The following is a 25,382-nucleotide window of genomic DNA, read 5'->3' as shown; positions in this document are numbered from 1 at the left end:
ATCAATATATAAATATTTTGCCTAAAGTCTTTGAAGAAAAAAAGTTTAAACTCAAACTCTGTAGACGTGTAAATGATCAGACATGTTTTAATCTCTTCAGGAAGACAGACATGACCTTTACAAGTGAACAGACAGTCAGACGTGCACTGCTGGATGTCATGCCAGACAGACAGACACACAGACAGGGCAGGGCAGGGCAGCTCGCAAGGGATCACCATGACCTCTTTTTCCCTGTTTAGTCTGGAGCAGGGACCCACCAGTCGGTCAGAGTGTCTGGAGGGATCAGCTTACACCCCTCCCTCCTCCCCTGTCACATGCACACACACACACACACACACACACACACACACACACACACACACACACACACACACACACTAACCTGAAAGTTTGCCCTGCAGTGCACCCATTAGCCTGCAGGGGGAGCATTCTTACAGACACGTAGTGTAACAGCTATGAAACAGATGAGGGACTGTGTGTTACCTCCACACTGTGAGGAATGTAATCAGAGCTGCTTAGTACAAGTGCGTCATCAAGATTTTAGTCACTGTTTTAAATGGCACAATGGGCACTCAGCTGTAGTATTTAATAATGGAAACAGGATAGAAATCTGTGATGGGATGATGACCAAAGAGATTTTAGAGTCTTTATGTGAGTTTCCCTTTCAGTGCCTTTTACATAAATGATAGGCCTGGCTCTAGAACAGATTACAGTTTAACTCTCAATCTGGGACTGCAGCAATTATTATTACAGTTTGTTTTCATTAATCATTTAGTCGATAAAATGTTAAAAGTTATCATCACAACTTTCCAGAGCACAATATGATGTCTCCAAATTGCTTGTTCTTTCTGACCAGCAGTCCAAACTCTAAGGATATTACATTGACTTAATCATCTGACAAGGAACAACAGCAAATCCTTACTTTGGAGAAGCTTGAACCAGAAAATTCTTGACATTTTTGTTGGAAAATACCTTCAATTATTAATGGGTCATCAGAGTACTTGCAGATGAATTGTCTTGTGATCAATAACTGTCAATGTTACTCTACAGTTTACATAATCAGAGAGTGATTACATGAGTTATTGATGTCAGAAAAGACAAATACATTTTAGAGCTGCCACCTAAAAGTCTCATCAGTCAGAGACCCCTCAATCAACTGAGGTTCTTCAAGTCGAGCAGTCGTTCATTTTTATTTTGTCAGTCAGTGTGCACTGTACTTCTGGGGAGGTTTCAGTTCCCAGATTTAGCTGCAGAGTAAGCGCTCCTTGCTTTCGCGCTGCTCTACAATACAGGCAGCTGCAGACCCAGACGTAGAGGCTCTGCCTGATCAGGCTCCATGATAACGTTTTCTACAGCCTTCTGCTTAGAAGTGGTGAATTTACAGCTCCCAGCAACTTAATTTACTACAGTCTCTGGCTTTTGTTTGATAGTGTAGTTAACATGCTTTAGCTCAGAGTGCTTGTTTACTATATTACGTCACTGTCACCCTGAATGTTCCGCTGAACTCTGTCCAAACTCTGCATGGAAAAACAAAGGAACCAATAGGCAAATATTCTTATTGAGCAGCTGACTTTGGTTTGACTGACGTAATCCTGAGTTGGGTACAGTCCTACAAAAGTTGCCATGATCTCACCTGATTCATGTGTTGTTGTTTCAGCTGGAGCAGAAGCAGGTGGTCCCTCCTTTCAAGCCCAATATCTCAGGGGAATTTGGACTGGACAACTTCGACGCCCAGTTCACCAACGAGCCCATCCAGCTCACGCCTGATGACGAGTGAGTCCTTGTTTTATTATCCCTCTCTTTCATCGTATTTAAAAAAAAATTAAGACAGCATGTAGTTTTTAATATTATATGCTCTTTAACTATATATAATTGATGCCAATTTTCTTTTCTTTATCGTAGTGATGTGGTCAAGAAAATCGACCAGTCTGAGTTTGAAGGATTTGAGTACATCAATCCACTCCTGATGTCAGCGGAGGAGTGTGTGTGAGGACGCAGCGTCTGTGCTCATCCACACCACCCACTCTCTCACACACACACACACACACACACACACACACACACACACACACACACACACACACTCTCTCTCTCTCTCATGCACGTGTTACGTGGCGTCTCCGTGTCTTCAAGCTGCATGGTTACGAGACAACCCAGGCGACATCAACCTTCTGTTCGAGGGCCGCACATGCACAGTAGAACGCTTATTTGCCAAAACCAGTCTCACACTCTGCCATTTATAACCACTTGCCCTTAAGCCTACCTTCTTTCTTACTTATTTTTATATCATGTAAATCTGCACTGATATCGATTTTCTCATCGGGGCCTCTTTATCGGTAGCCAACGCGGCTACAAAGTTCTTCCAAGGTTGCTGTACATCGGGGGCGGGGGATGAGGCATGGCCCCAAACAGATAAACTGAACATCCTCTCCTTCCAGCTGGTGGAGTGTTTTCAATGCATATTTTATTTGTATATATATGATTCTACTATAAATGTTAGACAAGGCCTTTTTAGCTTCAAGCCACAGTCGGACAAAAGTGACGACTTAATCATCATAAAGTCATTTTGGATTTAGCTTTGTCGCAACACCCCTTCTGTAGAGGAAAGAATCATAACACTAGCCTTTAAAAAAAAAAAACACAAGAGATAAAAATCTATATATTTTTCTCATGTTTTATTTAACAACATCATTATATATGTTGTTCTAATATGTAAAATGTCCAGCCTGAGCAACGCAACAAAAGTAGCTCAGGCTTTGTTGTTGAGATAATCTGGAAAACAGAAGGTGTCTGCTTTAAGTCCCTTCACCCCAGAATGAAGGAGCCTATTCAGCAGCATCCACCCAACACTAACAATGAGTTTAGACTCAAACTGTGAATAAAAAAAGAGCTCACTATGCAGGGAAAAGAGCTGGAAGAGAAGCACATCATACCTGAACGCTGGAGCACAGACTTTACTGTGCAGACCATCCTTGAAACAAAAACACTCACACAGGACCAAAAAAATATTTTTCTGAAAAATGTCTTGCCGGTACGAGTAAGAAGGTAAAGTATACAGACAGAAAATGTGCTGTCCCAAGTCATAGAATTTACCATTCAGATTTCCTTTGCTCATTTTTTAATACTATGCCTTTCTGAAACGTATGGTCTGTCTTTTTTTTTTTTGTACTTTCTCCATTCCATGTATGTCTTCTGTTGTAAATGAAAATACTAAGTGATTGTTGAAAGGAGAGCTCGGTCAGAAGTCCAAAGGCATGACACAGTGCTTTCTGTGAACTGTGTCTGCTGTGCTCCATTTTTACCACATCTACCATAAAGTGAATGAAATATTTTGTAGACCTGCTTCAAAGCATATAAAGACTCTGTAGAGCCGCTCTCTAACCCCCGACTGTAACAACACTAAGTGATGGTGCATGAACCTCCAGACTCTCGTCCACTCCAGCTTCTCTCTACTTGGAAAATGTTATTAAGCTCACGTGGCGACCGGAGGAGGGACTCATTCATCTGTTACACGTTACTTTAACTTTTTTTGTTACATTTTTTTTTGTTGTGTGAATCAGATTAAATTTTGAATCTTTTTTATCACTACATTGATTCCAAAATGTTACTGGGTGAACCCAATGGAAACACTATTTGTTGTATTTGTTGTGTTTTGGGGATGTTTACCACCCAGAGGACTCTGCTGACGTTTATTATTAGTGTGCAAAGAAAAAAACAGATGGTAAAATAAACATTTTATTTCTCTCCTTGTGGTAATATGTGTTTGTGTCAGTGTGGGTCTGTCCTTCATTTAAAAGGGCACAAACCACTGTGTAAGAGCTCTTGGAGCTCTCTAGAGTTCCTGCAGTTCCTTAAAAAGTCTTAAAAGGCATTGAATTCATTTATCAAAAAATAAGGCCTTAATTGGTATTAAAATGTCTGAAATCAATCTTTCTAAAGTCTTAAAAATGCAAAAATATGCAAAGAAGAATTTTGTGTTGTTTCTTTCTGGCATTGTAAAATCTTGAAATTATGGGTAACATCTATTTTTTTTTTTAAAAAAAAAATATCCTAAATACCTCTCTCAGTAATGGTGAGCAGATCAGGATAGCAGAACCAAAAACACTCATATTCTATTTCCAGATGGGATGCTCAAAGGAATCTGCCCTCTGCTAGCTAGTTGTCACTGTTCTCTGAATGACTGAAATTCAATGAAAATTGGCTGTATAACCAAGATTTTGCAGGAGGGTTTAAAAAGGTACAAGACAATGCTTTCAAGGCTCAGTGTGTTTTATTTGAAAAGTTTCAAATAAGGGTTATGCTGCATTCAAACAGAACTCTTGAGCTTGTCTTATCCACATGGGGAGCTTTGTTCATGATATGATTAAGGTTCAAGTGGTTAAGTTGTGAGAGCACCGCTGCTAGACAGTGGCAACGTAGACGCAACTGTTGGTGACTAGAAACCACTGAGGCTGGGGCGTCGGTGGCCTAGTGGATAGAGCAAGCGCCCCATGTACAAGGCTGTTGCTGCAGCAGCCCGGGCTTGACTCCAGCCCTTTGCTGCATGTCATTACCTCTCTCTCCCTCTTTCACATTTATTGATTAAAGGCAAAAATGCCCCAAAAATATCTTAAAAAAAAAAAGAAATCACAAAGGCTAAAGGCTAACAGTTTAGCAAGCTAGTGAGGGGGTCACATAATGCAGAAAGTACAAAGGCTTAATGACAGGACAAAGATGAGGCCATTGGGGATATTCAGTTTTCTCATATTGGAAAACTATGAAGAAAACTCCAACGTGTAGTATTACAATATTTTACCATCCACTGAAAAATGAACTATTATGGCTTCTGCCATTTCTGAAAACATCAGCAAACATTCATATGTACTCTTACAATCACGGTGAACACAACCCCATTTGAAGGCAGCAGTAGACTTAAGACCTCAAATATTTGACAGAACACTTGCAGTGTGAACTGGCATGAGTTTTTTTTTTTGTTTGTTTGTTTGTTTTAAAGATTATTTTGTGGGGTTTGCCTTTATTGGAAAGGACAGGTGCTGTTGTGTTGCATTGTGGAAAACGTAGGACCTGGTATTTTTTTTTAGCTCTGCCCATAATAGGGACTAAAAGTGAAGTCACTGAGCTTCTGCTGCTCCTAATTTTGACCATTCATGTTTGAATCTGATGCTCTCATGTCCTTCAACATCATGGAATGGAAATTCTGAATTGCTAGAGTGTCCATTTAATGTTCAAATAACAAAACGGTTTTTATATCCTGCAAGAGTAGAATTTACTTTGGTTCAGTAGATACCGTTTTTGGATTTTCCTCTGAATATAAAAACCTGTTTTTCGTTTGTTTTTTTACAGTGAAAATTGGTGATTTTCTGTTCATTGTAGGCAGACACTGAGAGCCAAAGCTGTTTATGGAAATTATATGAAAGAAACCAAACCTGATACCTGTGAACAAAACAGAAACTTCCTGTAGAGATCCTGTTTAGCTGTGCTCTGTTTGCCAGAGAAGAAAATAATTGGGTGCAATGGTCTGTCACGTAAATTCATGTCCTAATGATCTCACCTCTCTAAGTTTTAACAAAAAAAAAACTTGACATATGAAGTATCGCCACTGATGAAAGGGATCATAATCAATCAAGTCATTAGGGATCAAGTAATTAGGATTCACTCTGTAGTGATCGTGATTGGCCATATAAAATTGCAATGTGTCAAGTGGTTGTTGAGATGCTTCACTAAAAATCAAAAATGTCAACCTCATGGTGGCGCTAAAGTTAAAGTCTGAAGTTTACCAAAATGGGTTTGCCTCATCCTCTGGGCAGCATGAATTTCATGACAGTCCATCCACTAGTTGTTGAGATATTTCTGTCTGGATCAAAGCAGTGGACAGACCCAGTCGACCCTACCTCTTAATATTTGTACCCAAAGAAAGAATCTTGTAATGTGAAGTGACACAGAATTGTTTAGGCAAAACTGGTTCACTGTTGATGAGATGACGCAAACACAAGCCTGTCTGAACATACTCGAATCATCAGGCTTGTTTTACTGCTGAGATGAGACCTGAGCTCTCAGACCCACATGAGCGTCTGGAGAGAAGGGAATTAGGCTTGAGTCGTTAAGCTTGAGCTTTTCCACTCCAGCTGCTTGTGTCTCCGCTGGTCACGTGACTCCCAGCCTGGCTTTTAGAAGGCCCTCGGCGTGCCTGGGGGTTAAAAGGTCACTGACACCATTGCCCTCCCCTCTGCCCCGCACACAGTGCTGAGTGCTGGGAGGTGAAAAAGAAAGGGTCATGGAAATGATGATGTGTCAGAAATAATAAAACAGATTGATTTGTGTGCTGCAATAAGCGGCACAATGGTGGATAGAAACCCATTGTGTGGGGCTTATTTCACATCCTGCTCCACTAAATCATTATATATTGTCTCAATTGAACCAGATTTTGTGGAAAATTACTCCCCTTGTATTACCACACGAGACAAATACAGCAGTGCTGCACGCAGGACGAGGATAAATGTCTTTGCATAATTCTGTATTCCCATGATGGTATGTTTGACATTGTTCCTGTGCCCTCTCTGGTGGAGAAGAGGGGTACGCCTCCCCAGGCACTGTGGCTGCACATCACCCTGTGTGAGACACAGGGAACACTAACCTTGTATAATTAATGATGTAAAACGGAGGAGGATCTGAAAAAAAAAAACATCCTGTTTTAATTGCTCTTATCTTGTTGGGTGTTTTATTCCGTCCCTGAAGGGATTAATTAAGCAGCAGAAGAATCATACTTGGTGCTAAACGCAATCCCTTAGTAAAACACACACTGCAATTTAAGGTGGGTAGTGCTCCACTTGGCACGGTCTCCATGCTGTCACACTGCATTTACCAGTGCTCTTGACTGTAGTGCTGAGGTAATGAGTTGTTCCTCAGCGTCTATAGTTGAATATACTCCCTGTAAGGTGGCTTCAAATTGGTGCGTGCTACTGAAGTGATTGTAATGATAGTGGAGGCATCGAGTAGAAACATATTTGTTTCATTAGGAAACACTTGAGATGATTCCTCATGACCACTTCAGGTAGATCTACATACAGTGTATGAATGGACCTGGGCTTACAGGTACAATAAGGGCAACTCAATCACAAGGATGATATGATTGCACTGTTGGATGCAAATCTCAGATATGTTACATTTGCACGTTATTATGTAGACAGTACACCCTGTCGTTTATGTGTGGTTAGGTTTAGGCACAAAAAACACTTGGTTATGGTTAGGAAAAGATCATGTTTCAGCTTAAAATACCTGGTTTTGAGGGAACAGGAAAAGCAGCAATGTCTCTGTAAAAAAAAATGCCTTTGTGCCTAAAAAGCTTCTGGAAAAACAGCAATGTCTCACTAAATCACAACTGGTTTGTTGTTTGTTGGTGAACAGTGGTCTGCATCTTGGCAAGCTTCTCACCCAGATGACACGCCATGCACCAGCCCCTCCACCTCCTGATGACAAAGTCACCTTACAAATTACATCACTTTACAAACCTTCATATGATATGTTTAAAAGGTACAAATGTGACGCTTTCATCATTTGCAGAAATGTACAACGCCAACATTTCTGATAATGAGGAACCCTTCTGCAGTAATACACACTGAATAAAACAGGAGATAAATACATGACTTGCTCATGTGAAAAAAGCAGTGTGATATACTCATTATCTCATTAATAGACTCCATTGGCTTCAGTCAGGGTGTACATGAACCCACTCACTGTTTTAACCATACCCTCGATCTAGTTCTGACGTATGGAATTGAAATTGATAACCTAAAAGTCTTTCCACAGAATCCCTTGCTATCAGATCATTATCTGATTACTTTTGATTTCTTTTTACTCGATTACACGCCACTCAGCAACAGTTACTATACTAGATGTTTATCAGATAGTGCTGTCACAAAATTTAAGGAAAAGATTACTTCGTCGTTAAATTCAATACCAATACCTTCAGTAACAGAGGTTTCCCGTGCCGACTTTAACCTCTCCCAAATTGATCATTTTGTTGATAGCGCCGTAGGCTCGCTGCGAACAACGCTCGACTCTGTAGCTCCTCTTAAAAAGAAGTTAACAAAGCAAAGAAAGTTTGCTCCTTGGTATAACTCTCAAACCCGTAGGTTAAAACAAATATCGCGAAAATTTGAAAGGAATTGGCGATTAACCAAACTGGAAGAATCTCGTTTAATCTGGACAGACAGTCTCAAAACTTATAAGAGGGGCCTCCGCAATGCCAGAGCAAACTATTACTCAGCATTAATAGAAGAAAACAAGAACAACCCCAGGTTTCTTTTCAGCACTGTAGCCAGGCTGACTGAGAGTCAAAGCTCTATTGAGCCTTGTATTCCTTTAGCCCTTAGCAGTAATGATTTTATGAGCTTTTTTAATGACAAAATTCTAACTATTAGAGGCAAAATTCATGACCTCCTGCCCTCAGATGGTAGGCCTACCTATCTAACCTCAAACACAGCTGTAGAATCTAATATATATTTAGATTGCTTCTCCCCAATTTCTCTTCAAGAATTGACCGCAGTGATTTCTTCATCTAAATCATCAACGTGTCTCTTAGACCCCATCCCAACTAGGCTACTTAAGGAGGTCTTTCCTTTAGTTAACGCTCATATATTAGATATGATCAATATATCCCTATTAACAGGCTATGTACCACAGTCTTTTAAGGTAGCTGTAATTAAACCTCTCCTAAAAAAGCCCACCCTGGATCCAGAGGTGTTAGCCAACTATAGACCAATATCTAATCTTCCCTTTATGTCAAAGATCCTTGAGAAAGTAGTCGCAGACCAGCTGTGTGATTTTCTCCAGGATAATAATTTATTTGAGGAATTTCAGTCAGGATTTAGAGTGCATCATAGCACTGAGACAGCTCTAGTTAAAATTACAAATGACCTTCTGATTGCTTCAGACAAGGGACTCGTCTCTGTTCTTGTTTTATTAGATCTTAGTGCGGCGTTTGACACAATTGACCATCAAATTCTACTGCAGAGACTGGATCACTTAATTGGCCTAAAAGGTTCAGCACTAAGCTGGTTTAAATCTTATTTATCTGATCGTTTTCAATTTGTTGACGTTCGTAATGAATCATCCTTACATACCAAAGTTTGTTTTGGAGTTCCGCAAGGTTCTGTGCTCAGACCAATCCTATTTACTCTATATATGCTTCCTTTAGGTAACATCATTAGAAATCACTCTATAAATTTCCATTGTTATGCGGATGATACACAGTTGTATTTATCGATGAAGCCAGAAGAAAGTAATCAATTAACTAAACTCCATAACTGCCTTAAAGACATAAAAAATTGGATGAGCACCAATTTCCTGATGTTAAATTCAGACAAAACTGAAGTTATTGTTCTTGGCCCCAAACAACTCAGAGACTCTTTATCTGATGACATAGTTTCTCCAGATGGCATTGCTCTGGCCTCTAGCTCTACCGTAAGAAACCTCGGAGTAATATTTGATCAAGATTTGTCTTTTAATTCTCATTTAAAGCAAACCTCACGGACTGCATTTTTTCATCTGCGTAATATTGCGAAAATTAGGCCTATCCTGACCCGAAAAGATGCAGAAAAATTGGTCCACGCTTTTGTTACCTCAAGGCTGGATTACTGTAACTCTCTATTATCAGGTAGCTCTAGTAAGTCCTTAAAAACTCTCCAGCTAATTCAGAATGCAGCAGCTCGTGTACTAACAGGAATTAAGAAACGAGATCATATTTCTCCTGTTTTAGCTTCTCTGCACTGGCTCCCTGTAAAATCCAGAATTGAATTTAAAATCCTACTGTTAACTTATAAAGCTCTAAATGGTCAAGCTCCGTCATATCTTAGAGAGCTCATAGTGCCATATTATCCCACCAGAACACTGCGCTCTGAGAACGCAGGGTTACTCGTGGTCCCTAAAGTCTCCAAAAGCAGATCAGGAGCCAGAGCCTTCAGCTATCAGGCTCCTCTCCTGTGGAATCATCTTCCTGTTACGGTCCGGGAGGCAGACACCGTCTCCACATTTAAGACTAGACTTAAGACTTTCCTCTTTGATAAAGCTTATAGTTAGGGCTGGCTCAGGCTTGCCCTGTACCAGCCCCTAGTTAGGCTGACTTAGGCCTAGTCTGCCGGAGGACCCCCTATAATACACCGGGCTCCCTCTCTCTCCCTCTCTCTCTCTCTCTCTCTCTCTCTCTCACTCACTCACTCTCATCCTATTACTGCATCTTGCTAACTCGGCCATTCTGGATGTCACTAACTCGGCTTCTTCTCCGGAGCCTTTGTGCTCCACTGTCTCTCAGAATAACTCATACCGCAGCGGTGCCTGGACAGCGTGACGTGTGTGGTTGTGCTGCTGCCGTGGTCCTGCCAGATGCCTCCTGCTGCTGCTGCCATCATTAGTCATTAGTCATACTTCTACTGTTATTATACACATATGACTATTGTCACACAAGTATACTGTCAGATATTAATACATACTTTCAACATATTGTACCACAGTAGCCAGAACTATAACTATAATATTATTACTTTCATTAATGTTGTTGTAAGCTACTGTCATTACCTGCATCTCTCTCTCTCTCTCTCTCTCTCTCTCTCTCTCTCTCTCTCTCTCTCTCATTGTGTCATATGGATTACTGTTAATTTATTATGCTGATCTGTTCTGTACGACATCTATTGCACGTCTGTCCGTCCTGGAAGAGGGATCCCTCCTCAGTTGCTCTTCCTGAGGTTTCTACCGTTTTTTTTCCCCGTTAAAGGGTTTTTTTTGGGGGAGTTTTTCCTTATCCGCTGTGAGGGTCTTAAGGACAGAGGGATGTCGTATGCTGTAAAGCCCTGTGAGGCAAATTGTGATTTGTGATATTGGGCTTTATAAATAAAATTGAATTGAATTGAATTGAATTGAATTGAATTGAATATATAAAAGAAAGGTCTAACTTTGGAATAAAAGACAATATATGTACCACTGATTATACAAAATAATAACTCAAAGAACGTAATGGAATCATAGTAACATTAAGTTGAATGTCAGATAGCAGTGTATGGAAATCCCCTGCGTGATGTATATGCCTGTCACATTTCTGTTTTTCAGTGTGGTTTTAACTGCTGCTGATTTTGTTCTTGTCCTTTTAGCATATGCAGTACCAGTATTAATGTACAATACTACAGAATGTGCTCACTTTCTTTTCAAGTCTATTTTAAGACATGTTACTCACATCCTAAAAGTCATTGGTTGCTGTGATGTATGGTGAACTTAAAAGTAAGTAAAAGTAAGTAGCAATACCACAGTGCAGTGTGATAAAATAAAGTCATGCACTTAAATTTAGACTTAAATAAAAGCACAAAATTGTTACCATTTATTGTACATATTAAGTACAGTGCTTGTTAAGATAACATGGGGTCCAATTACAGAATACAAATTTGTACTTATTGACCGATTTTCTATCTTTTTGACACAAAATGAGACTCAAAAGAGCTTGGATGTCAAAAAAGATTTTGTATTTAGTAATCTTGATTTTGAACAAATACTCTACTAAAAGTACTCATAATGCAGAATGAACTGTTTCTAAATTATGTATTTTATATTATTGGATTATGATTACTGTTGTATTAATGGGTAAACATCACTTGCAAAGATGGGGCGCTTTTATTTATTTATTTATTTTTTAAATATATCCGCTGATTAGCTTATGAATTTCCCCACAGGATCAATTAAGTTTTGTCTTTATCCATAAATAATACATCATCATTTATTTGTTGATTTATATTTTGTATTGTGCGTCTGAATCTGCCAAGTAAATAGCGACTAAAGCTATTTAAAAAAAAAATTCAGTGGAGTAAAGGCATAAACTAGCAGAAAATAAAAAAAAATCTATATCTAAAAATAAAAAAATGAATAAAAATAAATAATATTTAAATAATAAAAATAATGGAAAAAATATAATAATAAGTAAATGAATAGATTAAAAAATGTATTTAAGTACCATAGTTGAGTAAATGTACGCAGTTACTTTCCACCATTGAAGACTCTGATGTATGTCATTGTTCCATGCAAAAATGCATTTCAAAGTTCAGGTGAAGGAGAGACAAAAGAAACACCCGCACACTGCCAACACATTACCTGTACGTCATTTATTCTACGCAGGACATGACAACATTTTAACCACAAATGTTCTTCTGGTGAAGTTCACACCGCAGTACAAACCCTCAGTTGCTAGTTTATCAGTTCACACACGCACATACACAGAGGACAGGACATTAGCTAGACGTCTGCCCCAAACTGTCTGACACACCTCAGACTCTGTGGTGAAGGTGTATGACCTCAGACCAGCACTTCAGCAAGCATCATTACCCCAAATTACAGATACATCCATTGAACAACTGAGGACATATTTCAATATCCCCCATTGATTCCAGACAGGATGTATGAAAATGACTGCGAGGTGTCCGCCCCCAAGGGTCCACTTAGTACTAAGTCCAATAACAGTTAGAGTCTTGGCTAATGGAGAGGCTTATCAATGTGCTCGTCTGTTACACTCCGTCTGTGAATCCCAGCTCTTTCACAACCACCTCTCCACACTATACCTCATCCTTCAGCTTTTTTTGCTTTATCCCTAATGAACAATCAGCGCTGGTCACAATATGGCAGATATGAGATTAATTTACTCCCCGCAGTACACAGAGTGATGTTATTACAGGAAAATCAATGTCCCTCTTGTTGTTCTCTGGGGCTGGACAGGGTGTACGCACATCTGCTCTCATAATACAACTGCTGACCTTGCTGTCAGAGAGTGAGCCAGAGAGAGGCTGCGGCGAAACAGCCGACGGTGTTGTTTATCAAAGCTTTATCAAGCCTCTCTGCTCTCACAGACGTGTGACATCAGACTGTGGGTCAGTCAGCCAGCCAGCCGAGAAAAAAAAAAAAATCCAGCATATGGAGACAGAGCATGATAACCTTTATAGATTAAGGTCCCAGCCAAGAACAGGAGTTAGAGATGATAGAGTGTATTCAGAGTCCAGAGTAAACAGTTGCTACGGGATTTAAACCTCCCTGACATGGAAATATATTAGCTATAATTCATAAAATCTCATTCCTGACTTCCTCATGCCCAGATTTCATTAACTTCTATCATCACTGAAGGCACAATAGACTGCCTGAATGACCTCTTGACCTTTAGCAGAGGATGGGTCCATAAAAAGAGTGAGGGGGGAGGTGTGGGGGAGGTGCTGGAGAAGAGGCGACCCTTTTGCCCGGTGTGTTTGTCCTCTGTTATCCTCTCATTTTCACAAGCTTGATGGAAAGCCGAAGACAGGGGGAGATAAAGCTTTCTGTCATGTCAGTTTAATGTCAGCATAATGTCAATCAAGGCCGTGTCAATTAAAGTGACCTACAACATGATTTAAATCAAAGGAACATGAAGTTGAATCTCTAAAAAGAATAGATTTTTAGGCCCAGGCACGCCAAACTGATATAAAAAATGTAGTGGTGACAAAGGCTTTTTGCGTCACCTCATGGCGCTTATGTCTCTGACAAAAACTTGCACCTGAACACACCACTACAAACAACAGCAAACTGTGGCTGCATTAGAGGAAGTAACTCTCCACACCAGCAGGCGGCAATAGTCTGTATTTGTAATTAAAAAAGGGTAACCGGAAGACAGACAGAATGGATTCAAGACGCTGGTTAGCCAGTTAGCATGTAACAACACATGTTGAAAGAACGAACGATATTTATCGCTCAATGGCCCAAAAAAATAATCTTACCTCATATAGTTTGTTTCGATCACACCCCCTCTTGACTTTAGCCATTTGTTTACCTTCCTCACTTCTGTTTCTCTTCTCGTGCGCTGAGCTGAACTACCCTTCAGAGAATTTCCTGCATTCTGGTGAATTTTATGCACCATTTTGTGCCTTTTCTACATCATTTTATGCTGTAAATGTCTTTAATTTTGTCAAAATTTGATTTGTAGCACTTGTTGTATCATTTTGTCCTTTAGTTAAATGTTGTTTTTCTGTGAAATAGCCAACAATATCACAAATCATCACAAACCGTTTCTGCTGAAGAGCTCAATGACTAAACAAAATAATATTACCTCATACAGAGCTTGTTTCGATCACACTCCCTCTTGACTTTAGCCATTTGTTTACCTTCCTCACTTCTGTTTCTCTTCTTGTGCACAGAGCTGAACTGCCAATCAGAGTGATTTCATTCAATAATGGGCTCTGCCATCGCCAATGTCTCTGATGCCAATCCAACATGCTGAATTGGCTGAAAAAAAGCAGACAAGAGCCAACACAAAAACTAGGGCATCAGATGCTCACTGACAGCTCAATGTTAACCATCGGCCATCCCTTGGCATGGTTTGTCAGGGTCCTAATAAACGAAACAAGGGGGTAGCTTTCGAGTTTCGGTAGTATCGACAATGGGGGGGGGGGGGGGGGGATACTTATGAAACAGGGAGCTCAGGGGGTCCTGAGCCAAAAAAATCAAAAAGCATCAAACATTTAATTTTCTGTATTCTGGTGAATCTTCATACACCAATATGTGCCTTTTCTACATCAATTTATGGTGTAAATGTCTTTAATTTGATTTGTAGCATTTGTTGTATCATTTTGTTCTTGGTTAAATGTTGTTTTGTATTTTTGTAGACAAATTTCAGATTTTTTTCTGACAATAAAGTGTGTGTGTGTGTGTGTGTGTGTGTGTGTGAGGATTTCTTCCCCATCTACATCAATGTCCCTAAATATCAAATAAATATTATGGTGAAATCAAGCTGAAATGTAGAGGGGAAAATGGTTTTAAACACACACAATTCCACATTAAAATAAGCTTTTCTAAGAGCAGTAAAGTGAAACTAAAGAGATCCCAATTCTGGATCCCTTTAAGGACCTCTAAAAGTCCCCGAACCCCAGTTTTGGCATCCGCTGACTGCCTGCTGTTGACGTCTATCTCCACCTCTCTGCTCACAGCTTTACTGCTGAAGGAAACAATCTCCCAGGCTGTGCGAGACAGACAGACAGACACGCAGACAGACACACAGACAGGCAGGCAGGCAGGCAGACAGACTAGAGACACCCCCGCATAGTTTCCGTCAGCCGGGTGACGTCTCCGCCTCTCAGCCCGTGTGCAGTGTGACGTTGCGAGGCTGTAGTGGAGCCTCTAGCTGCATCTTGTTGACGGTCCGCCAGGCTTTTCCAGTACTGAGAAGACCCCGCTCGAGAGAGGACGACCGACACGCGCAGCGATTTCAGGCAAGTGTTTTCTCGATTTTTAAAAGAAATGGAGCTTTCAAACGGACGTTAATTTAAAAAACAAACGTTAATTTATCGATAGCGGGTCACAGCGCGTGATAACGGTTGAGTTTGAATTCTGGAGCGGGGGGCGAAGCTAACCTGGCTCAGTTAGCCTGCTGTATCGCTCTCTATCTCGGGGTTAGCTGTTGTAACGTTAGCGCTGTCGGTTCTCTCGGTTAGCAAGCTGTGTCGCCTACTGTACCGAGCTGCCTTAATATTACTTTGAGTTATAATTCCCAGTCGTGGCAGACATTGTTGTTTATCACTGTGCGAGCAGACAGTTTTATTATCGCTCTCATAGCTGGGGTGAACCGGGTTAAGTTAGCCTGTGCTCTCGAGAGCCGTGTTAGCCTGCCTCATAGCTGTTTAGATTGCCTCACAGCCGACCGTACAGAGGTGAGCTGCGCAGCTAAGCTAGCTAGCGCAATTACTATGAAGCATTTAAATACATGATTCGTCAATTGATTGATTTTCAGACGAATGCGCATATTTCACGCGTTCACTTTTCACACGTTTGTGGTTAAAACGTATTTAAAATTAATATAACACTAATGTATGTAATATTTAATGAGTTGTTAAAAGCGATTTGACCGTTGGGTGTATCGGACACGGAGGCTACCTGTGTGTTTAACATACGGGGGAGAGCTGCGGTTGTAAACACCCTCCGTGCCCGCACCGAGTCGGTGTGTGCGTAACGCTGGACCGCGGTGCCTTCCCAGACCAGACTGTAGTGTAGACAGTGAATGTCATTATCAGCGCTGTCTGCATACCAGTGCCGTCGTGGCGAGCCAGCAGAGGAGGCGAGGTACAGCTTGCAGACTGGAGAGAGAGGAGGAGGGGGATAGCTGGGGATGGAGCAGAGCAGGAGCATTATTATACGCGGTGTCCTTGCAGCAGGCAAAAGGATAACGTTACTACAAGTGGAGGTGACATTTAGAAAAAAATCCTGATAGCTGTGGGGATGTTTGAGGAAACCGCGTTGTTATTCAGAGAAGCAATGCGGGGTGTTGTGATTTCTGATAGGAATAAACCGATCAGATAGGAGGTTACAACAACCAAGAAAACGGAGTCCCGTGCAGACTGGGGTAGAAGCTCCTGCATCTCTGCAGACCAACATTTATTGCTGATCGCTGATTTGATTTTGCCGTTTTCTGAAACGGCCCACGGTGATATTTGCCATTAAAAACGCCTACTAATATCAACCCGGAATCGAGCTCGAGGCTTGCACCGCCGCAGCATTTCAGTCGGTGGAAAAAACGATGGGATTAATTTTGCAAAAGCCTGCAGATCCACGCACAGTGGTCAAATGTGCGTTGCTGCCTTTTCTGACGAGTCGAAACCCCCATTTAGGGTAGATTTTAAACAATCAAACGCATTTCACGTTAATACAAGAGCACAGATGGTACAGTAAATGTTGCATTTTCAAGCTGAAGTGCATTCAGTGTGCCGTGTGTCATATTGCAGCAGCAGCCATTATCATCTAGATTGCGTTTTAAATTGGGGATACCAGCTAAGTGTTGTTTACCTTATTACGGTCAACTTGGTTATTCCGCAGTAAAGCCTGCGAGTAAAAGTGGGGGGAACACCGCTTTTCATACTGCTGTATGTCAAGCTGTGAATGGCCTGAGAGAAGGGGGACGACTGCTGTTAACGCTTTTATCAATTGTTTTTCATGGAGTTGATGGGGTCAGCGTGGGGTAAGCAGACCTAGGGGAAGGCACAATATGGTTGGGAAGGGCACTTTCATTTGCAAAGTGAAATGTTTTTGACCATTGTATCAGCCTTACATTAACAATGTAATGACAGAGGGGCAGGGTGGTGGGGAATTTCGCTCGGGTTGCCATGTCTGGTCAACTGGTTTTGCTTGTTAAAATTCTCACTTTGTGCTGGGAGAAGTTTGTTCCAAAACCTTTGGTGAAAACTTGAATGCAAATTTCCCCTGGGGTTCAATTACAAGGGCTGAGAAAGCCTTGTGTTTGTGTGAAGTATGGTAATGGCCATTTGGTTTAGTGAGCAACCATTGACCTCTTCAGCCCCCAGCCGGGACAGTGGCCATAAAACATTTAAACTCCTTATGGATGTTTCATGCTCCACAACATTTTTTATGGGATCATTTCCAGTTTGTTTATTCTACTTCAGGAGAGGAATTTATTAGCTGAAGTGTAGATAGTGACTGAAACATTATTTTCTGCCTCTTCTTTGTTTTCTAAATTTCTGTTTTTTCATGCTTAGGAAGCGGATCAGAACATAGAAACCTTCAGTCATCATCATGCATGTGTTTAACTACCAGAAGATTTGTGTCATTTGAAAAGACTTAACGAGGAAGAAAGACTCAGAGGAATACAAGAACTCAGTCAGCAGACAGAAACGACAGTAACCCAGTGCTTAGACATGGCCAGCACCCAGACCAGTTTGAAAACCCCTTTCAAAGACTTGACCTCATTCAAGGGCAACATGAAACGGCTGTACAGAGAGCGACTGGAGGATGCGCCCATCAAGAAACGAGTGATGGCGGAGATCAACCTCAAGCGTCGCAGCTTGGATTCCATCCCCAAAACTCCCAAGGTGAAGAGGGAGCATATCGAGGATCTGTGCCACGACTCTGACATGGATGTGGAGAGTCGGGCTGAACTGCACGTGGTGGGCTCTGCTAAAGCCTTGGACCTGAGCCCTGGGCTTAAACACACACTGGCCCAGTTCACCCTCAGCAGCCAGAGCTCCCTCGGGGGCCCAGCTGCTTTCTCAGCCCGCACCGGCCATGAGCATTCCCCGGCTGGCATGCCCCCCCTACCTTCCCCTCCTGTTCTGGGAGGGGGCCCTCTGCTGGTTCCCTGTGACAGCTCCACTGAACTCACCCACTCGCTGCTGGAAGGAGAGTCTATCTCCTGCTTCGTCGTTGGGGGAGAGAAGCGACTTTGCCTGCCCCAGGTGCTCAACTCTGTGCTCCGTGACTTCTCGCTGCAGCAGATCAACACTGTGTGCGATGAGCTCTACGTCTACTGCTCACGTTGTGACGCTGAGCAGCTACACATCCTCAAGGTGCTGGGGATTCTGCCGTTCAACGCACCTTCCTGTGGCCTCATTACCTTGACGGATGCACAGCGGTTGTGCAATGCTCTACTGCGTCCCGGGGCGGTCTTGCCTGCTGACCCCAGCGGTAAGCTGTCGACCCAGGGCTTGCTGAAGGAGAGCGAAGCCAGTTTCCAGGTGGAGCACCAGTGTTTGGGGAAGTGCCAGGGTCTCTTTGTGCCCCAGTTCTACACCCAGCCCGAGGCGCCCTGCATCCAGTGTGTCGAGTGCCAGTTGCTCTTTTCACCACAGAAGTTTGTCATGCATTCACACAAGTCACCAGATAAGAGGACCTGCCACTGGGGCTTTGACTCAGCCAAGTGGCCCTGCTACCTGCAGCTTGCCAGGAAGTACCAAGGCATGCCTGAGGAGCCAAAGCTCAAGCAGCTCCTGGATGAAGTCAAAGAGAAGTTCCACTATCAGCTCAAGAGGTCACTAGACAAAGTAAGTGCACTTCTGACTCATATCTCTATCTTTGTTTGTCTTTGCTTATTTGCGTGCATTAAATTGTCATCCGTCATCATCCTGGTAAGGAAGTCACTTAACTTTATTACATTGGATGGTGTCCTATAGTCTGTGTGTTCAGCAGTTTGACTAGACTGCCTTACAGCTGGTGTTATCTTAAACCTGCTTTGACCTGGTATGTGTTAGGACGGCCTGGGACAGGTGGTGACATCTGCCCGGCCAGGTCTGATGAGACGAGGTTCGGCCAGCTGGCCACAGCTGAAGGGGAAGTGCATCATTTGTCCCCTCAGGTCACCTGGAGGTCACTGGGAATGTCACTGAACAAAAGGGCAGTATGAGAGACTCAGAAAGAGCCTCTTTTAATCCTGTATAAAAACCACATGTCAGCAGTTAATTGTTACATCGTTATCTGATGATTATAACATAAAATACATCTTCAGTCTGCCCATGTCACTGAAATTTGTCTTTCAGCACATTCCTACACAAGTTATCTCTGAAAGCCAGAAAGCAGCAAAGTCTTCCAAATGATTTTGGTTGATGATCGATGATTTTGCCGATTCTCCTTATTTTTGCTTTGTAAAAAAAAAATCATGTCAATGCAGTATCTAAGCCACAAGGGCAGCACGCCTATTGAAAAGTCAGCATTCAGTGGGGGGAAAAGCTCTAGATTGTTTCCCTGCCATTGACTGGTTTATGTCTCATGACCTCCCTCTGACCACAGTGGACTGCCCTTTTTGTATTGTTTTGTGGGTAAAGGTGGAGTTGTGTTTTTGTCTGTTTGGTGTGGTCTGTTCACACTTAAATTCCACCTGTTCAGATTGTTTTTTAAGTGAAGTAAACTGACTTTAACCAGCTAACACACATTTCAAGCAGAAAGGGGCTCTAGTACAACCCTTGCTGGCAAGATTTATTTGTGATAGTGGTACAGCAGGCAGCAGGTTAAGTGAGTGTGGAGTAGAGAAATTGCAGTGTGTATTCATAGTGTGTGCAGGTGTGAGTGTGTATTTCTGGAACACATTTTGTATTGTTTGTGTACATGAGATAGAGAGATGCCTTGCTTCTTTCCCTGTCTGGTTAACTTGGCGTCTGAATGTGCCGGACATACTACCGTCTAGCGTCCCGACCGCATTCCTGTCTAGCCACTTCCCAATTGTCCTCCTCCTCTTCCTCTGCCTTAGTTTAAGTTATGCATCTTGGACGACGAAGAAATTCTTTCTCAAAGGCAGAGAGGTTTTAATACCACAGAGGAAACACGCACGCACAAACGGCAACGTACACAGACCGCAGACGCAATACACATGTACAAAAACATATGCTGAAGGTGGATGATGAGTCTTACAGTCTTTGGTGTATGTGTGTGCGTGTGTGTGTGTGTGTTTATGTGTGAGACATTGCCAACCTCGGTGTGTGTAATAAGCTGCTAACTGGAGGCTACTATGACACATCTTCGTCTCTCTCTGTCTCACACTTTGCCAGTCTCTCTGGAGCCTCTGTCTCACCACAGTTTCAGGTCCTGTCTTCTCTCTTAGGGGGTGATACCTCAGTCATTTTTTTCATTGTTGTTGTTTCTTTTTTTAATCTCGCAGCTGTTGCTGGGTGACTAGTGACTAGATTTTATCATGTTCTGTTGTCTTTGAGGGTTTGGCTTGATCAGAAACTGTGTTGTCAGATTAAAAGTGAAACTCCAGCTACATTTGTGTAGGCAGGCACACACGCAAAGGCACAAATTCCTGGAAAGACAGTTGCCTGTGAGTCTACAGGAAGCAGGTGATTTTGGCATCAAAAGAGGATGCCACTCCACCCCCCCACCCACCACCGAAGCGGATGCGCGGGTGTGTGAAAGGTCATTGGCCAGAGAACGAGGTGACCTGGCAGTGTCCCGCTTCATTCAGTCAGGACAAGTCTAACCACTCTCTGTTTATGTGTGTGTATTTGTGTAATGAAAGTGCATGTTTGACCGAACAGGAAGTGAGGCAGACGGACATGTCTCTCACCCTGAACATCCTCCAGACTCTCTGTGTCCAGCCGCCTCCGCTGCACTGGCTGTGTGACTCATACTTTCCACATCCCAGTGGATGTTAGTGGAAGTCCAGCCAGGCAGCTTATAGTCACACATGCTTTTTAGAAAGATGGCTTGCCTCGGTGTGTTAGTCTAACCCCGACTGCAGACCCTTTTCCCAATGGCCCTTATTTACACACAGTGTCAATGTGCACATTTACAGGCGGTTCATAGTTTTACCATAGAGCTCTGGGACCGCTAAAAGAGAAGAGACACAAACAAGGGAGCCTTCTGGAAGTTTTTTTTCCCACCTTCTCCAATAGCTACTGGACCCATATCCTGTTAGGAGTGTTTGGTTTGAGAAGTTGCAGTTAAAAACTCCAGGACTTGCTCTCTATAAACGGCGCTTTGTGCCCCAAGGCACTGCTAGCTTGTCTACTGATCCCTGCTGTGTAAATAGAGTCTGCTAGACAGACGCCACCAACAGACAGCAAAAAAACTGAAGCCTTATCTCAAGAGTTACTAAAGTATCTGACAGACAAAGTGTTCATTTTGACTTCAAGGGTGTGATGGACACTTGTACTTTCCACTGAGGCAAGATCATGTGTCATCATTTTGGGTGTGTTTTTTTTAATCTCACAAGACAGAAAGTAACAGAAATTCCCACTGGTGATTGTAATTTTATTTATTTTGGCTGTGTGTCTACATGGCATGTCACCAGGCTGTGTATTACAAAACATCTGAATTACAAAACCCCCTGTTGTAGGTCAGCTTATATTTTAAGATGCAAAGATATACCACGGTAATTTTTACAGTCCTAAATGTAAACATTTTTTTACAACTTTGTGTGGTGTCATTGGTTTGATTTACCAGAATCACAAACTTTTCTTAGTGTGTATGTCCATAGTGGAAAAATAGACTATTTCCAAATAAGAAAACATTATTACATGATATTTTAGACATATTCTTCCCACCCTAGCGAACATAACCCTATGGCAGAGCATAGCAAACATAGCTGTGTGTTTCTTATTTGCCTCAGCCTTGTTTGTGGCGTTGTGCTGGCCCAGAGTCAGAAGTGTCAGACGGAGAGAACAGCCTTCCACTGTCTATCTCGCTGGCCCGGCTGACACAGTGGCTGCGGCACAGACGGCAGACAGCTGCATCTCTCTGGCTTCCCCTTTTTGCTATTTGGAAACCAGTGACTTCATTACCGCAGACCAGTGCAGCTGCACTCTCTTGCTGTCTCCAGGGCTGTCTGCTCTGTCTGTCTGTCTGCTTGTCAGTCATTCTCCTGGGCTATAACTAATTGGATTTTGGCGGGCATGCTAATCGCTCACTGTGCTGCCTTTGCTATTGCTTCTTCTTTCCTCTACCTCTCCCGCTATCATGACGTCTATCTTCCATCTGCCTTCCTCTCTGGGGCTCTTGTCCTAACCCATCTTGAGTTATGGCCTTCAGTGTGCTCCTCACTCTGCCATCCTTTGCTCACCATTATCCCTTTCTTTAACAAAGATGGTTCTGCTGTTGCCCACATGTGTCTGTAAACAGTCAATACCCCCTGGGCCCCAATCAGCGGACAGTAACAGAATAAGCAGCCAAATGACCCGATAAGTCGATCGTTACATAAGCAATAAGACCACTTGTGTGCGTCTGCCAGGCGGATGAGAGGAAAGCCAGTGGCTATTGATCGGGTCTCCGACCTTGATGGATGTGGCGAGTTGTTGGGTGACACGGACACTGAATAGAGGAGGCGATGGACCAAGAGGGAGGCAGGAGGAAACGAAAGAAGAGTGAAATGAGGAGACTGAGTTCCAGGGATTGCAGCTGGTGTTGCATAAGTTCCTGTCTGTGTTCAGACATGTGCATCAGTTCCCAGAGTTAACCTCACCTCTACTTCTCCTGTCGCCTGCATTCATTTTGCAACTCAGACAGGCTGCCAGACAGAAGTAGTGTCACGCAGACACAAAAGGGTATCCATGGTCAGAAAACACACCACCCCTGCGGGCAGCACTTGAGCAAATGAGGTAAGGGCAGACAAGCGAAGTAAAGAGTATGAAACGAAGAAGATGAGAGGGTATGTTCAAGACAGGTGGGTGTACACTTTGGTCGTATTCCATGAAGCAGGCTGTGACCACAGCCATTAGGTTGGGAACTTGGGCCCCAGCTCTTCTTTCCCTCGAGTTGAAAATTAACCTTTCCAAGACCTGAGCTGAACCACAAATCTGGCCTGGAACAGCCCTCTTGGTTGGCCAATCACATGCCGGCTAGCTCACATTTCCCCAGCTAACACACTATCCTTTGCCCCCCACCCCACTACAAGACACCCATACACATATTTTTATGTCTGTTTGTGCATTTCCCAAAGAACAATTATTCACTTATACTGAATACACAGCAGCTCCTTTGAATGCCGGCTCAGAGTAACCTACAGTCTATCATGCCTGTATGTAGTTTGGTGTGGGAAGCTGTCTGTGTTCCCTGTGCACAACAGGCTGTGCCTTGGCAAAGTGTTTGCTGCCTGTTGTAAAGGGCTAAAAGGGGCCCCGCAAGGTAGGAGGGGCTGAGCTGAGGGGCCTCTGGTATGTCACCATCAGGTCAGTGCCAGTATCACAGCTCCATAAGAGCGTTGCAGCCCACTGGAGGAATGCCAAAGTCATTACGTCTCAGGCTTTTTCTTAAAGAGATAAGAATCTAATCAAGTTTGGGAAATGGTCACAGGCCTCAGCCACGGTACAGTTCATCACTTAGGTTTGTTGTGCACCAACTCACAGCCTGTACTCCACATTCAAAAATGAACTATTGCTTGGCTGGTGGTAATTTCCCACCCCAGCTGCAGCTTGTTATGTTCGACTGTTTCCTCGACTTGGACTCATTTCCCACCTCACCACCAATAGAGGAAGATAATGTGCGGCTGTAGGACTGATGTGAGCTTCGCCACAGCAGCAGGCAGCAGAGATAGTTTGGTCCAGATACAGTGGAGCCTCTTGCCACGTCTGCCAACAGTCTCATAGACTAAACAAACTAGCTAAGCCACTCCTAGCCCAATGTCCTGTGGGCTTTAAAAAGAGCCCTGGACTGACAGGCTGTTTGCATGTTCACTGTGCTCTTGCTCTCCCCCCTCGGGGCGTCAGACCAGTTTGCTGCCTCTAAGGAAAATGAGAGCAGGAACAAGTGAAAGAGGGGCGACTATAATGGGCTACGAGTTCAAACAGGACCGTAAGAAGAGGGGGCTTGGATCGTAACACGTCTGACTAGCTTGCCCGGGTTGTTTTGCGTGAGACCGGAATAATGAGGAGCCTTGGTATTAATTAATCGATGTGTTGATGAGAAGATTAACTGTCCAGTGTCTGGTCTCCCTGGGAGACAGTCAGACGAGCAGGGTGTGTGTGTGTGTGTGTGTTGGGGGCAGGGAGTCGGAGGCGAGGGAGGTATACTGTAAAAGGGTTGTGAGAGACTGCCAGCCTGTGCATGTTGTGTGCAAGCAGTGAGATCGCGTTTGCATTTGAAAGGCTCTTCTGTGCCGCCTTCCCGGTGGGAACGGTGATTAATGAAGATATAAATGGAGAGACCCGGAGACGGCGCTTTCCATAGGAGCACCATATACACAGCAGACACACCATATAGGCACTTAGACTACATCTCTTGTATTTGCTCCCACAGCCCCAGTCTCCCAGACAGGGAGATAAACACTGGATATCAAAGGCGTGTCATGAGTCCCGCTGGGCTGCCACCCAGCACATCCACAACACATTAAGCCCAACCACTACACTGATCAATTATGCATGTTGCAAACAGAGAAATCAGGGGGATACTAGTCCGCCTGTACGATTAAAGGAATCCCCATCTCTCCACTTTGCCGTTAATTTATTTGCGTGTTTGATAATGGCTTATCATTTCCATACGGAAGCGAGTCTGCTTGCGTGGTTTGTATAGGTGTTCACTTTTTTTTGTCAGCCTCCACGTGCTTAATTACACACAACAATGGCTGCCAAGTTAAGTGCTGCTGTGGCCCTTGCTAGTTTGACCTTCAGCCTACGCACCATATGAAAGCAGATAGCTCAGCAAACCACTGTGTGATGCAAACTTGCCAAGCTTGGGTAGGTGATTACTTGCTCCGTAAGTCCCTTATTTTTCAGCCTCACCTTTGCTCCACTAACATCAAACGCCCTCCAACTGTTTCTTTCCCTTCCACTGCTGGCAGCTTCTATACCCTGTAAATCCTTATCTCACCAGGGGCCTGACTGATGTTGCTCAGGGCAAGGCTGTAAAGTTAGCAACTGGGAAACAGACCGCATTAGTGAAGGTGAAACAAGTGACGTTTTGTGGTTTGCCCAGCCTTAAATCTCTTTCTGCCTCTACCTTGACAAATGCTGATGTGTTTATCTCACCGCTATTCCCACCTGCAGTGATGCCGCTCATGGGAATAATCTGTCTCTGTGATATTTCTTAACATACTGTCTTCTTTGCCTCATACCCCTCAGGGGGCCACACCAACTCATCTAGATCCTGTAAATAGAGGACTGTTTCCCTCTGGTTCCTCAGCAGCC

The 25,382-nt window shown here is 43.1% G+C and overlaps 2 protein-coding genes across 3 annotated transcripts in view; both read left to right on the top strand.

Annotated features, from left to right (window-relative positions):
- prkci (protein kinase C, iota) overlaps nucleotides 1–3,742 on the top strand; it is a 43,431-nt gene extending 39,689 nt beyond the window's left edge. The window contains exons 17-18 of one of the 2 annotated variants that reach the window (XM_078173061.1): nucleotides 1,658–1,773; nucleotides 1,903–3,742. In XM_078173061.1, coding sequence (XP_078029187.1) covers nucleotides 1,658–1,773; nucleotides 1,903–1,990 — 204 coding nt within the window. In that variant the 3' untranslated portion in view covers nucleotides 1,991–3,742. The remainder of the gene's footprint in view (nucleotides 1–1,657; nucleotides 1,774–1,902) is intronic. The other variant, XM_078173060.1, reaches the window with a different exon arrangement.
- An 11,344-nt stretch (nucleotides 3,743–15,086) lies between these two features.
- Nucleotides 15,087–25,382, top strand: part of skila (SKI-like proto-oncogene a) — a 35,409-nt gene continuing 25,113 nt past the window's right edge. The window contains exons 1-2 of the mRNA XM_033650399.2: nucleotides 15,087–15,260; nucleotides 17,535–18,815. Coding sequence (XP_033506290.2) covers nucleotides 17,694–18,815 — 1,122 coding nt within the window. The 5' untranslated portion in view covers nucleotides 15,087–15,260; nucleotides 17,535–17,693. The remainder of the gene's footprint in view (nucleotides 15,261–17,534; nucleotides 18,816–25,382) is intronic.

This window comes from Epinephelus lanceolatus, chromosome 12 (genome assembly GCF_041903045.1).
Source record: "Epinephelus lanceolatus isolate andai-2023 chromosome 12, ASM4190304v1, whole genome shotgun sequence".
In the NCBI taxonomy this organism is placed as follows: Eukaryota; Metazoa; Chordata; class Actinopteri; order Perciformes; family Serranidae; genus Epinephelus; species Epinephelus lanceolatus.
The sequence above is the reverse complement of the archived record's forward strand: the minus strand, read 5'-3'. Positions and strand labels throughout refer to the sequence as shown.